This window comes from Ammospiza caudacuta, chromosome 16, assembly GCF_027887145.1.
Source record: "Ammospiza caudacuta isolate bAmmCau1 chromosome 16, bAmmCau1.pri, whole genome shotgun sequence".
In the NCBI taxonomy this organism is placed as follows: domain Eukaryota; kingdom Metazoa; phylum Chordata; class Aves; order Passeriformes; family Passerellidae; genus Ammospiza; species Ammospiza caudacuta.
In genome coordinates this window covers 10,371,101-10,384,180 of record NC_080608.1, presented here as the reverse complement: position 1 = coordinate 10,384,180, position 13,080 = coordinate 10,371,101, and the positions used below count along the sequence as shown (strand labels likewise).

At 38.0% G+C, this 13,080-nt stretch overlaps 1 protein-coding gene across 1 annotated transcript in view; it reads right to left on the bottom strand.

Annotated features, from left to right (window-relative positions):
• Positions 1–13,080, bottom strand: part of SPOCK1 (SPARC (osteonectin), cwcv and kazal like domains proteoglycan 1) — a 264,357-nt gene that overhangs the window by 168,142 nt on the left and 83,135 nt on the right. Inside the window, exon 3 of the mRNA XM_058815131.1 lies at positions 11,322–11,367. Within this exon, the coding sequence (XP_058671114.1) occupies positions 11,322–11,367 (46 nt within the window). The remainder of the gene's footprint in view (positions 1–11,321; positions 11,368–13,080) is intronic.

Sequence of the window (13,080 nt, the reverse complement as noted above, 5' to 3'; positions counted from 1 at the left end):
GTACAGAGATCACAGAATTCCTGTTATTTCAGAAAAGCAAGCAAAAGACTCTTTTCTCTCTACTAGATTAATGAAAAATACAGCACACTAACAGGCAGGCAAAAATCAGCCCTGCCAGGGGACTGCCACACAAAAAATCCATTATTAATCCACATGATCCTGTTTCAAAGCATTCAACATCATCTTCTGCATACTTTAGTTTTGCTTCTCTCAGCTTTCTCCTTCTTCCTCATCCTTTCCCAACTCAAAAAAAAAAAAAAAAAAAAAAAAAAAAAAAAAAAAAACAGTAAAAGGGACACTAGCACAAATTTCCAGCTCCTGAAGCCTTTATATTCCAACACACCCTTTTTCCCACTGAAACTGGGGGTAATTTTCAAATACTCTGGCAGAGTATGACACAAGGGCTGAGGAGTGTGTTCCAGGAGAACCTTTCTGCTTAAGGGACACTTGTCATGGTTATTTAATTCCACACATTTCCTCCAAGGTCTTGTCTTCATTTGAAAGCCTGGCAGAATTAGTTGTTCTTTAATATTTCAGAAAATGTGGATAAAGCAATTTCCAAATATCTTACGTATAACTAACATGAGCTGTGTCCCAGTTGAGATCAGTGCCCAGAAGAGGCCCTGTGTGCATCTTGTCTGCACCTGGTCCCATCCAATTTTAGCCCACTGGAGGTTAATTAGGCTCAGCCAAACCTCAGAGTGGCTTCCTAATCTGAACCACAGACAAAAGGAACAACCACCTCCAGCTTTTGGGTAACTGTGCAGGTGAGAAAAGTTAAGCAACTACATCCTTTCTTTAAATCTGCAGCCTGTGAAGTTAACTTGTTGCATTTTTATAAAAGCCATAAATATAGCCCTGGAGTGCATTCCTCCTCCTGGGCTCTCTGCTTCCTCTAGACAGGTGGTCTCTCTCTCTCCTCTTTCATCTCCAACCTTTATTTCTTTTCCTGTCTTAAAAAATGAAGTACCTGACTGACTGACACGAACAGGCCTATTTCCAAATCATATCAACACCTCCATCTGCCAAAAAGTTCCTCTTCAATGCAATTTCCAAGGCAGAGCTCTCCACACCGGGCGCCTGCCACAGTTCCATACATCAAGCATCCTGCTCACAAATGCACCACATGACACTAACAGGGAACACAACTTCCCCTACAAAATCAAGGGAGAGCAAAGTAATAGAAACTGAAAGAAGATAAAATGTTTCGTAGGTAGTGGAACATCAGCGGATAGCAATTTCTCTTTCAAGCCACAGTATACTTAATTTATTTATAGGCATTGGGAAAAATGTTATTGCCACAGCTCTATGTAGGAAAATACACTACAAGTGCCACTTCATGAAAAAGCAGCTTAGAAGTAGAAACATAAGGAAAATGAATAATATTTCCCTAAATATCAAGTCCCATTTCTTGCAATGATGAAGCCAGGAGCTATGTCAGGCAATTAGGAGGGGGAACAATTAAGCACAGCCTATGGCCAGCACACAGCAATGTCATATTTAGGAGTTCTATTGATGAAGTATCTAAAGATGAAAAACATAACTCATTGTCTTTATGTCTAAACTATCACAACAAATACATTTATGTTTCTGACACTTGGATATAGCATTCACATTAACATCCTCCTGGTATTTTTCAAATAGACTTGTGCTTTTTGCGACTCTACTTGAACCTGGCTTTTCATGGTTTTGCTTTTATCTTCTTTGGGATAGCTAAACCTAATCTGGATTTTGAGGATAAATAAATCCATTGGGTTAGACTGAATTAACTATAACCATATGCTAGAGTTGAGAACAGGATTAACAAAACCATGGCTACTGGATTTCTTTTAGCTAACACTGAGTCCTTAGGCAGCTTTATGTCCACTGAGACAGAACCAGACATTTTTTGTTAGATGCCTGTGTTTAACACTATGATGTGCAGAGGTTCTTCCCTTTCAGTTTTGCAGCCTTCTGGTTATATCAGTAAGCTTTCACTGGATTTAAATTTGAAAGGTCATTCAAAAGGGCCCAATGAAGAGAGAAACAAGCCTCAATGCTGGAGCCTTTCCAGCAAAGATACATTTGTTCTTAGAGAATATGTGCCTCTTCTAAGGAATTTTAAACCCCAGCAGTTAAATAAAGGATAAACTCCATGAACACACAGATAGATCATATAAAAATAATTACAATGATGCTCACTTACACTGCATTAAAGGTGGCTGTAATGTGAAATGATCCCTAGGATTGCTCTACTGTACATCCAGTTACCACAGAGTTCTGTTTACTTGTTACAGATAAGATGGGAAGTGAGAGATTGATTTGATTGCTCAGTTTATAAATTAAAGCTATCCCAGGAGTAGAACATACTTATATTGCAGGTTTTATTGTACTGCTTTGCCTTGTGGTTAAAGTGAATCTAACACTTCCACATTTTGGGCAGTGCAAGGATGTACATCCATAAGGAAACAATGCTGCTACTGATCTTCCCTGGGTAAAGCAGAATAAACCCTCAAACAGACCTTCCAAGGAGAGCAGCAGAAATAAAATTTCAGTCTTCAGATTTCCTGTCCTTGCACTTTAAAGAAATATATGTAAATTTGACAAGCCTTTCAAAGCTGTTGGCAATAACTGCTAAACACAAACAGGTGTTGATGCTGAAGTCCATGGATATATTACAACCAGAGGACTCAGAGAGAAAAGACAGAATGAGATCAAATGACTAAACAACACTTGCCAAACTAACTTTCAACATAATATGCTTAAGGAATTTTTTAGCACAGAATAGCACCAGAATATATTTGAAAATTTCCTTTGTTCATCTTGCCATTGACTGCTTAACATCAGCAGTTTGGAGTTTAAAGTAACTTTCCAAATGACCAAGGCTGCAAAGCCAGAATGCAAACAATCATATTAGAGAAGGAATAATATTATTTCCTGCAAATATGTTTAATTTGAAGCAATGAGAAAAGGAAGTAAGATGGCTGTGATTCACTTAGGGTTTTGATGACCTGGGCACTTAGGTTTTCAGCAGAGGGAGACTTAATTCCGAAATACATAGGTATCATCACATCTTAGCTCATGAATTGAAAAAGAACAGGTAATGGATTTTTCACCCAGATCTTTAGCCTTAGGGTTAAATCACAACAAACAACTACTAACACCAAGTACTACATCCCTGGAAGTGCTCCAGACTGTGAGAAAGCAAGAGAGAGGGAGAAGCAGTCACAGAGAATGGGCCTCCTTTTGCCAGTCCCTGTTTACATTCACAGAGCTCTGCAAGCCCACGACAGCCATGCTTAGTGCCTATCTTGCACTTTATGAACATTACTCACTTCAAATAAAAACCTGCATTTTTGCAGGTGGTGCCAAAACATCTGTCAAGGATATTGGTTCATTTATTTTTTATTCTTTGCTTTGACTGGAAATTTATTTTAAGAAATACTTCCTTCAGCATTTCTTCTGCGATTTCAATGGAATTAGCTGGTTTTCATTAATCAAATACAATCACAGAGTCACAGTGCTGGAATGGCAGTTCTGGGAAGGATGCTGGTTCCATTCCCCCTCTCCATTGTAGACCAGCTACCCCTGGGTCACTATCTGCAAGACATTTGTCTAACATGTTCCAGAGCATCTTGAACAGTCTTGACATTCTCTTTAAAATATTTCTCCCAATACTTAAATATTGCTGCCACTATGAAGGCTAAAATTAATTTTCTTTGCTGCAGTGTAAAATTACTCTCCCTTGTTATATCCAAAATGGATGTAGAATCAGCCCTCCACCTGCAGTTAATTTTAAGTATTTGGAATCAGTATTTGTGCACTGTTTTGCTTTTTTGTGCTTTATTTTGGTTTGCCGTTTTGTTGGTTTGCTCCTCTCCTTCATTCCTTCTTCACAGAGGATATTTTCTGCAACTCTGATCATCCCTGTTACATTTCTCTGGGTCCTTTCCAGTTGATTCCCAGTACTCAAGAATCCTGGTACTCAAATGTGGGCAATGTATTCCAGCCAAGGTCTTACTGGCACTGCTTAGAGCTGAAGGATTACTCATGGTTACACATGCCAGTGCAACATTTGCCTTTTTTGGCAGCAGAATGACATTGTTGACTCATGTTCTATTTGTAATCCAGTATAATCCCCTAGCCCTTTGCTCCAAATTTATTACTCATTGGTTTTCATCCTTTTTTGTGCAGATGATTCTTCTTAGATAAGAACTTTGCATCTGCCTAGACTAAATTTACCCTTTGTTTTCAGAATATTTCTTAAATTTCTTAAGGTGACAGAATTTTATTTCTGTGCCACATTTAATAGGCAGCCTAATTTCAACATCTATAGTTTAATTAAAATGGTAAATAACAGTAAATGTTAAAAAGTGGGAAATAATACTGGACCCAAAAGACATCACAGAGACCTCTACTCAATTTATCCTCCTAGCCTGACACTGAACCAGTGACAGCTACTACCAGAATACAGCTTTCCAACTGATTTCGTATCCACCTAAGACTTATTTCTTTTAGACAGGACTTCTTTAACTTGCTTATAAGGCAGTAATGGAAACCAATGTCAAAAACCTTATAAAGTCAAGATATGTGATACTGCAAGCTTATTCCTGAGTCTCAAGGCCTGTAATTGTCACAGAAAAAAACCTGAGTTTAGTTTGGCATCCATGTCAGTTTTATTCACCCCCCTTATCTTATTGATACTAACAAATATTTGCTTAAATATTTATCCTAGTGTGTAAGTTTTTTTCCCAGGATTTTAGGTTTAACTCACAGGATACATTTTCCCATTTTCTTCCTTTCCTTAATGAAAAAAAAAAAAAACAATGTTGCTTGTCTGTTCCCAATCTTGTACAATTTCATAACTTTTCAAGGATAATTTTTAGCATCTCTAAAATTATTTCAGCTAAATCCCTTAAACCATAGATCAGTTCCAGCTGATTTTTAGATATCTAATTTACCCTAGCCTGTCCTTTCCCTCATCCAGAATCTTACATTCCAAATGAAGATATCAACCATTCCACCTGGTCTCAGCAGCCCTTTATGTGAAAGCCAGAGCAAAGCCAGGTGCCAAAGCTTTGGCCTTCTCAGCAGTGCCTGTACAAGAGCATCTCTCTCCACTGAGCCTCATTCTTCTTGATTTCCTTTTCTTGCTTCTAATAAACCTGTAAAAATTGTTATTTCTGAATTCTAGCTCATACATCTTGTTTTGTACTTGACTTTTTGGGTTGGGGCTACCATTCTTAAGAGTCTACTTATCTGTACTTTCTGTAGGCAACCTTTTGTCACTACAATCATTAAGGGTCTTGTCATTAGCCAGGTTCCTGCTTTTGGATAATTCACGTTTGTGCTTCCTACACTGAGCAAATGCTAATTATCCCTGTTTTTCTTCCTCTAATTCTTAGTTTACTTAAATCTATATTTGAAACAACTTGTCATTATTTTGATCTTTTTCCCTTTCTAAAAATTCTCCATTATGCATTTATATGGCTGTTGCCACTCTGCCTTCTACTTTTATTCTCCACAGGAGTTCCTGTTTTTCAGCTGAAACTAAATGACAGTAATCATCCATTAAGTGACAAGCATATAAACATGTTTAAATACTGTTCAAACTATTATTCTGACTGGATAGTGATTCAAGGGTCACTCTGGCATGCAGATGCTATACCATCCAAAATTAAAGTCAAATAAGATTTCAAAATTGGAGACTTTGCCCCTCATTGGTTTGGCCTTAAATCAGAATGCAAGCCAAAGCTGTTTGGATAATGCTCTGTGGTTTCTCTCACAGCAAATAAGGAAGGAAGATTTCCAGGCATGTATTTTACAAACATCATCTTTAAAGGTCTAGGTAGGTTACCAAAAATGAATTTCTGTATCCTGAAATGAAGCTCAGGGAAGGAGACCTCTGCTCCCTGAGAGATGCCAAAGAGAGCAGGGTTGGGTTCTGTGATATTCCTCCAAAATGCCCTTATTTCAATGGAAGCTGGCTGAGCATGGGGAGGGCATGAATTTCCCTTTGAAAATCATGTCTGCTTCACAGTCAATGAAGTAAGAGATATTAAAAGCAAGCCAGCACCATTATTGACAAAACTAACAAGTGCTCCCCAAGTGCTAATAAAATTCCAGCCAAGCAGCCTATTGATCACTGCCTCTGCTCAAAGCACATCAGCCATAATGCAATCACACACAAGGACCCCAGCCTGTCACTCCCTGTGCCATATTTAATGACAAAATTGGTTGCTCACAAGCTTATAAGGAATTTAATAATACACTTCTAGCATGCAGAAAGAACCATGTGCATCTGCCTGGAGATGAGCAGCCATATGTTCTTGAAATGCATTTGATGGGAGACAGTATATTTCATGTGCTGCATCTCAGCTATTGTTTTTGGTTGATTCAGTTAACATGTTCTAAAATTGGACTGATTTACTGAAGATTTGCAAACATAATTCATGTGCACTTGCACTATGAATAAGCCTCTAAAACTAATTCAAGCACAGTCAAAAAATAAATTGCAAAATAAGTTATTCAATTGAAATCTGCCATCTGAGGCACTGTAATAGAAAACATTTATTATAAAACTAACATATATTTGTGGCTTGAGATGTGTTCAGTACTAAACATCTCTTTGTGAGGAATTTATTCAGTCTTTTCTGAAAAAACATCTTAACTGGGCTAACAGAAAATTACATGTTCAAAAATAATTGCAGGTTCTATGATTTTCATCCTGCATCTCAGGCTTCCAATTTTCACTGCTTTTGTTTTAGAAGGCTTATGAATTTTAGGCAAACTTTTTTTTCTGCACAGCTGCAGAAGCCCATTTCTGGAGTCTAGATTTGTGATTTAAACACTGGAAAGACACAGGTTGGATGTGATGCACAAGGAGAGGAAGCACTGATACCAACACATTCATCTTGAAATGTAATGCTCTAAATTTGGTAAATTCACTTCACAGGGCTGCTGGGCTATGAAAGTCATAGGCTATGCTACACTGGAGGCCTCAGTCCACTCAAAAGCAATGTTTCCTCTTCAAAAGTGAGGGTATTTTGCTAGTTCAGCCTTCCATTAGTGCTCAAGGGGAGCTCTTTGAAATGAGAACATGTCTGTAATTAATAATGATAGTCAAGTCTAAATGAGTGTGTCTGACATTAGAGTCAGTCATTGATAGGTCCAATTCAGGCAGATAAAGGTTTTCACACAATACACTGGAATAAGGAGTCTGAATTTTTAATTTTTTTTTTGTATTCCCTCCTCTCCAAGGGCAGATAATGAAAGCCCTGAGAAGGAACATCCCTGTCCAGATTTCTCAGTTATTGGGGAAGAGGATTGGGAATAGAAGTGAAAAGAAAGACAAAGGCTGGAAGACAAGGGGGAAAGGTCAGACTGTTTCTAACCAAGAGCTTTTTTCTTGCCCTGAAGTTTGGAACATTTGGCATTGCTACCACCAGCAATGGGTAAAATTGTACCCTGTTTGCAGCCAGTCCTTGTGCCTCAGTGCTGAAGGCAGAGCTGAGGGAGGGGACTCAGGCCAGCTCCATCCACTGCAATCATCTGACTGTCACAATCCAAATGGGAAGGGGGAAACTTGCACCTCTTTGGACAGAAAATTACACAGTTCAGTGGATGGTTTTAAACACATATTTGGGGAAAAAAATCAGCAACACCACAGAATCACATTTTTACCCCTCTTACTGCATCCTTCTAGAGATGTGTTAATAATAATAATGGCAGCTGAATGTTTTAAAGGTGTTTTGATTCAGAGCTCATACATCTGCAATACAAAGTACACCCCATTACTTCCACAGTGTCTATGTTCTGGGCAAAGATGCTTTTAAAAAGTCATATGGAAAACTGGACACCATTCCAAACTGCTTCCAGCAATTTTAGGGGTGGCTTCTGGCCGAATTTTTTAGTAACTTAAACTTATTTTTTTTTATTTAACAGTTTTCAATTAACAGAATCCATAAAGTCTTAATGAGTTCATTTTCTGGCAAGTCTGAATAGGTGCTGAATATGAGACACATTTCAAAATATCTTACTTGAGTTATGCTAAAGCTTTCCCCTATTCCCTCTTTTCTTTCTCCAAAGTGGATGAAGAAGACTAGGAAAGTATGCCAGGTTAGCTGTCAAGCTACTTAAGAACTCTCAAATGACCTTGTCAGGAAAAAAACCCAACTCTTTGATTCATATTTCAAAATCTTGACTACCTGCCCCTTCTGCTTTTTTGCTTCTGTTACTGTGACAGAATCAAGTTCAATATTAATGACCAGCAATCATTTCCAGGCTGCAAACTCTGCTGCCTTCTGCAGTCCAAGTGCCTCGTTAGCTCAGCTCTGTCAGTAGATCCTTACTTTTGTATTGGTTTCTGCTGGGTTAAAGATGAATATAAAGCTGGGCTGGTAGCTCAGCTGAAAAAAAAACCCTCTGATCACTCAAGTGTCCTCTGAGTTGCAGTTTGAACCACTCAAGTTGACTTCCCTTGAACAGGTTTGTTATCAAACACACCTCATGTCACTCCCTAGAGGTTTCAGTGAAAGCCATGAATGCTTTTTTTACAAAACAAGGAATTTCTTTTCTTGAGACAAACACTCAGGTATTTCTCGCCACACTGTGAGCAGAAAGCAGACAGCTTGATTACACTGTTAATTGTTTTTCAATGCACAATTAAATAATTCATCCTGCTGAATAAAGCCAGCTTTTTGTTAGAAAAGAATACGGGATTGGTTGGATGCAGCAGACTTCTTTAAGAGATGTAAATGAAGTACAAGCCTGGAATCAGAACTCTGCTGATTTTCAAAAGCACTGATCACTGTTGGGTTTTAAATCTGTTAAACCTGTGGAATGCTCCACTACTTTTGTGAGATCCCTCTGGCAGGTACTTCCTGCCTTCGGTTACTTCCAACCCTGCCCTCCCAGCCCGGTTCTACACTCTGGCTCCACATAAAGACTTCACAATTAAAATATTCAAGCAGGATTTTAGATTTAGAATTGAGAAGTAGATTTTCAATATTAAAAACTCGTAAACCTGTCCCAGAAAGTTCGTGTTTGCAAAAAGATCTTTACCTTGGTAACACTACACTTGGAATTTCTATAAAACCCCAAATCTTTTTTCATTCATCTACTGGAGAAGTTTTTTTCTCTTCAGTAACTAGGAAGAATCTTGGTCCTGTGACGTTAAAAGAAGCCTTTGAGATATCTCTCAAAATAACAACTGTGTGGTGAGAATACAGACCTGCCAGTGAATTCACAGGAGCAAGCTAGGGCTCCTCACCACTGGATCTGCACAAATTCTCTGGATATCAGAATCACAAAAATATAAGATGAAAGCTTTTCTATCTTCAAAACCATACAAGAGCATAAGGGACATTTAAACTATCCAAAATGAAACAGAACAACATGGGAAAAAATACCAGGGCAGGGAGAATGGAAAAGAAAAACAGATTAAACAATTGTCTTGCAGCTCATGCGGCATAAAAGAGCTGGGACAAATTCTTCTGACTGTTCTTTTTCCTCTCTGTGGAAAATTACAGAAATTAAAGCTTTGGTGGGAACATCTGGGAAAGATAAAGCTTCCCTTCCTTCCTTCCTTCATCTCAGCAGTTTCTATTTTAATACAACTCCCTCTATATATACATAAATATATCATGTATACATTTACACCCATATACATACCTATATGCAAATATAAACTGAGGATTATTCTTGTCAGCATCTGACTCATAGGGCCCAAAGCAGCAGCATGTGACTTCTCTTCATTTTTTGGGTGACAACACTGGGATCAATGCCTAAAGACTCACATGCTCTGTGTATATGTAACTAAACTAATCAACAGTTTTCAAGCAATATTTTTTTTTAATAATAAATCTCTTTAGAAATGTTTGAGTGGCTATTTTTAACATTGTAGACAGGGCGAGTTTTGCCACAACCAAGAGTAGTGACCTCTGTCAAAAAGAATGATCTATTGGCCAAATAAAACCCATTTGTAAGATTTCAGTGAGAAGAAAGCAGTGCACAGTTCTTTGTGCAGGGCAGAGCATCTTGCTCAGACTGCACCCACAGTCTGCATTCTGTCTCCTGAGCAGAGACATCCACAGTGTCAGAGAAACTCTGCCCTGAAAAAGAAATGATCCTTTTCTTTACAAAGAGACAGAAATCTTAGCAGACATCCGACATATCCCTTCAAGGTATCCATGTGTGACTTTAGATTCTCTACAAGCATTCCTGCTTTTGCCCAGAGTCAGACATCTCAGTAACACAATATACAGGATAGTTTTAAAGCATGTCAATTCAAAATCTCCCTGCAATACTTTGCCAGGATTTACCTTTTTGTTTTTTCTCTTGGGAAAACAGAGGGTCACAAGGCCTCCGAAAGTGGTAGGAGCATAAGTTGTATTTGAAGTCAATAGGATTTGTAATCCTAAATCCCTCGAATGCCTTTGAAAACCTCTGTGGATATGTGTCTTGACAAAAGCATCAACTTTGCCTTTCCTTTGACACTGAAGTTTCATTTCCCTAAAGACAAAGAATCTACACTCCTAAGCTCTAACTCCAAAGATATTCCTGTGAGCTACAAACAATACAAGGAACATGCTTGGCAATGAAATATAGAAATAGACACAAAGTGAAATTTTCAAAAGCACCTTCAAAGACTTCAAGTAAGTATTTTCTTCTTAAACACTTGAGTAATTTTGAATTTCTTTTTCCTAGTATGGCTGTTGTATCCAGTGCTATCCTGGACACAATTAGAATGGGTTTTTTGGGGTATTTTTCCTCTCCTTTAGTGGCTGACCTTGAAATATTTGAGGTACTGCCATAACTTAAACACTCACCAAGACAAAGTGCAAAATATCGTTTACAAAGCCTGCATCTGAAAGAGCAGCATATACACAGCACCATTTCCCTTTTAAAATCAGCCCTGAAATCCATGCATTACAGCTGATTTCAAAGAATTGGCCCCTTGAGTGTTAGAAAATGCAGTGGCTACATTTACAACATTAATTTAGCAAAGCCTTTAACATGAAAGAAAATGAACGTGAAGATCCCTGTTTTAAATTGCATGTTAAACCAAGATTCATGGTTACAGAGAATCTCTCTGAGCACACATTTCATCATTGAACAGCAAGTGGAATGGATGGGGATTTAAAAACATGGTGAAAAAATAGCGAGATGAGTCAAACTCTTCTACATAAACCACCTCAAGCTGTGACTAAATTGGGAAGGAGATGTAAATATGAATATAGCTCTTCACTAATGCATGGGACAGACAGAGGAAGGGAGGTATAAAGCATATGGGGATATCACAAAATAGCAGAAGACAACCACAAAATGTGTACTGAGTTTACCTTGATCAAACGGCTTGTTTGGATTCCAGTTTCTGAAATAATCATCCTAAATAGGGATAAAAAAAGAAAAAAAAAAACAATTAGTATTTTCAGTACTATTTTACACAACTAAATGAATCAACTTTTTGATTCTAACAGATTTAGCTGCAATAAGATAACACTATCAACATGTTGTGTCCTAAAGAGTAGTAAATGCAGGTTGGAAATTAAAGAATAAAAGGTTCTTGGATTCAGCACCTTGAATTTTTCTTCTGGATTGTTTTTGAAAGCATGCCCACTATTAAATATTTTTTAATAACTCTGTATGATTTCATGTTAGCCTACAGTCTATGTAAAGAAAGAACACAGTGTTCAGGTAGTACAACATGATCCACACCATCCTGGTGTAGCGAAAGATCAGCAGAGTAAATTCAAAGATACATCCTCACATGTAAATAACATCATAGTGAACGTATAGAAATACAGGAGTAATACTGCAAACATTACATTTAAATAGTACAACAACTTCCAGGAGCACTTACAGTGAATATTTTTGTCACTGTTCCACTACTGAACTTTAAAAATTTTACAAAATCTGATGTAAAGAGATCATTGTGCTATGAGTGTTGTGGTTCTGTTTTACACAATTCTCACAGGATTTTACACTGGAGAAAGCAGGGACTGTCAGAGTGCTTGGACAAATAATGATTGTTGCAAACTAGCCTCTCTCCAGAAAGAATGGAAAACTGCATGTATTGGATCAATCTGTATTCTGTGTACTTAGCAAATATTTATCTGAAGGCAAAGTTTCCCTGCTTCAGGGAGCGCCATCAACCCTAGTGCTGAAGAACTGGGAGTTAAGCCCAGCTGATATATCAGTTTCAGCACACTCTGTGTATCTCACTTGTGTCCTCTTTCAGAGGACGTGATAACAACAGAATTATCTATTTGAGATAGGGAAGCATAGAAAATTTCTACAGCACTGTCATATTTTTCTGCATATTAATCTTTGTTTCCTTTTCAATATATCCAGTATTCTATATTCATTTCCTGAGGGATGCCACTAAAGAGATGTATTCATCAAGCAGTCCAGAATGACACTGAGATTTCTTTTTCCTGCCAGGATGGTAACTAAAAACCCATCTGTGTGAATAAGAGACCTAAATTATTTCTTCCATAGGGCTACATTTGCCATTTATCAAAGGTAAACTGAATTTCACACGCTCTCATGCTATCCAGCTCACCCTGACCTGGAATATTTTGGAGACCTGGAAGTCAGCATGACTTTATGGGGTCAGAGCAGGCTGTTACAGGAGTGAGGACTCCACAGCCTCAGTGAGCACCATGAGATGCACTCCATGTTCCTTCCAGAACACTGTGGACAGGATTGTTCTGGAGCAGGCAATCATGGCCAAATGCTGGGTTACATCAAATTATTCTGCATGACTAGGAGAAGGAAATGTATTTTTTTTTTTAACCAATATGCTCATGCTCAGTGTCATACTGACTTCATGGATAGGGATAATGTTCCTCAATAACAGCAAAGACTGTTACCCATAATTTATTTCAAATCCATCAAAAGTATCTTTTTTTTTTTCCTTCACAAGTACAGAGTTTGGCACCAGAAATAGAATCACAGGCTTGCCTTTGAATTTCACAGCTTTGCTAATACAAAACCCCCTCATGGTTATACAATGCTTTGTAACTGATGATGATGTACTGCTAAATTCACCAGGCATTAATCACTTTTCAGAATGTGTTGGATTTTCAGCTTTTATAG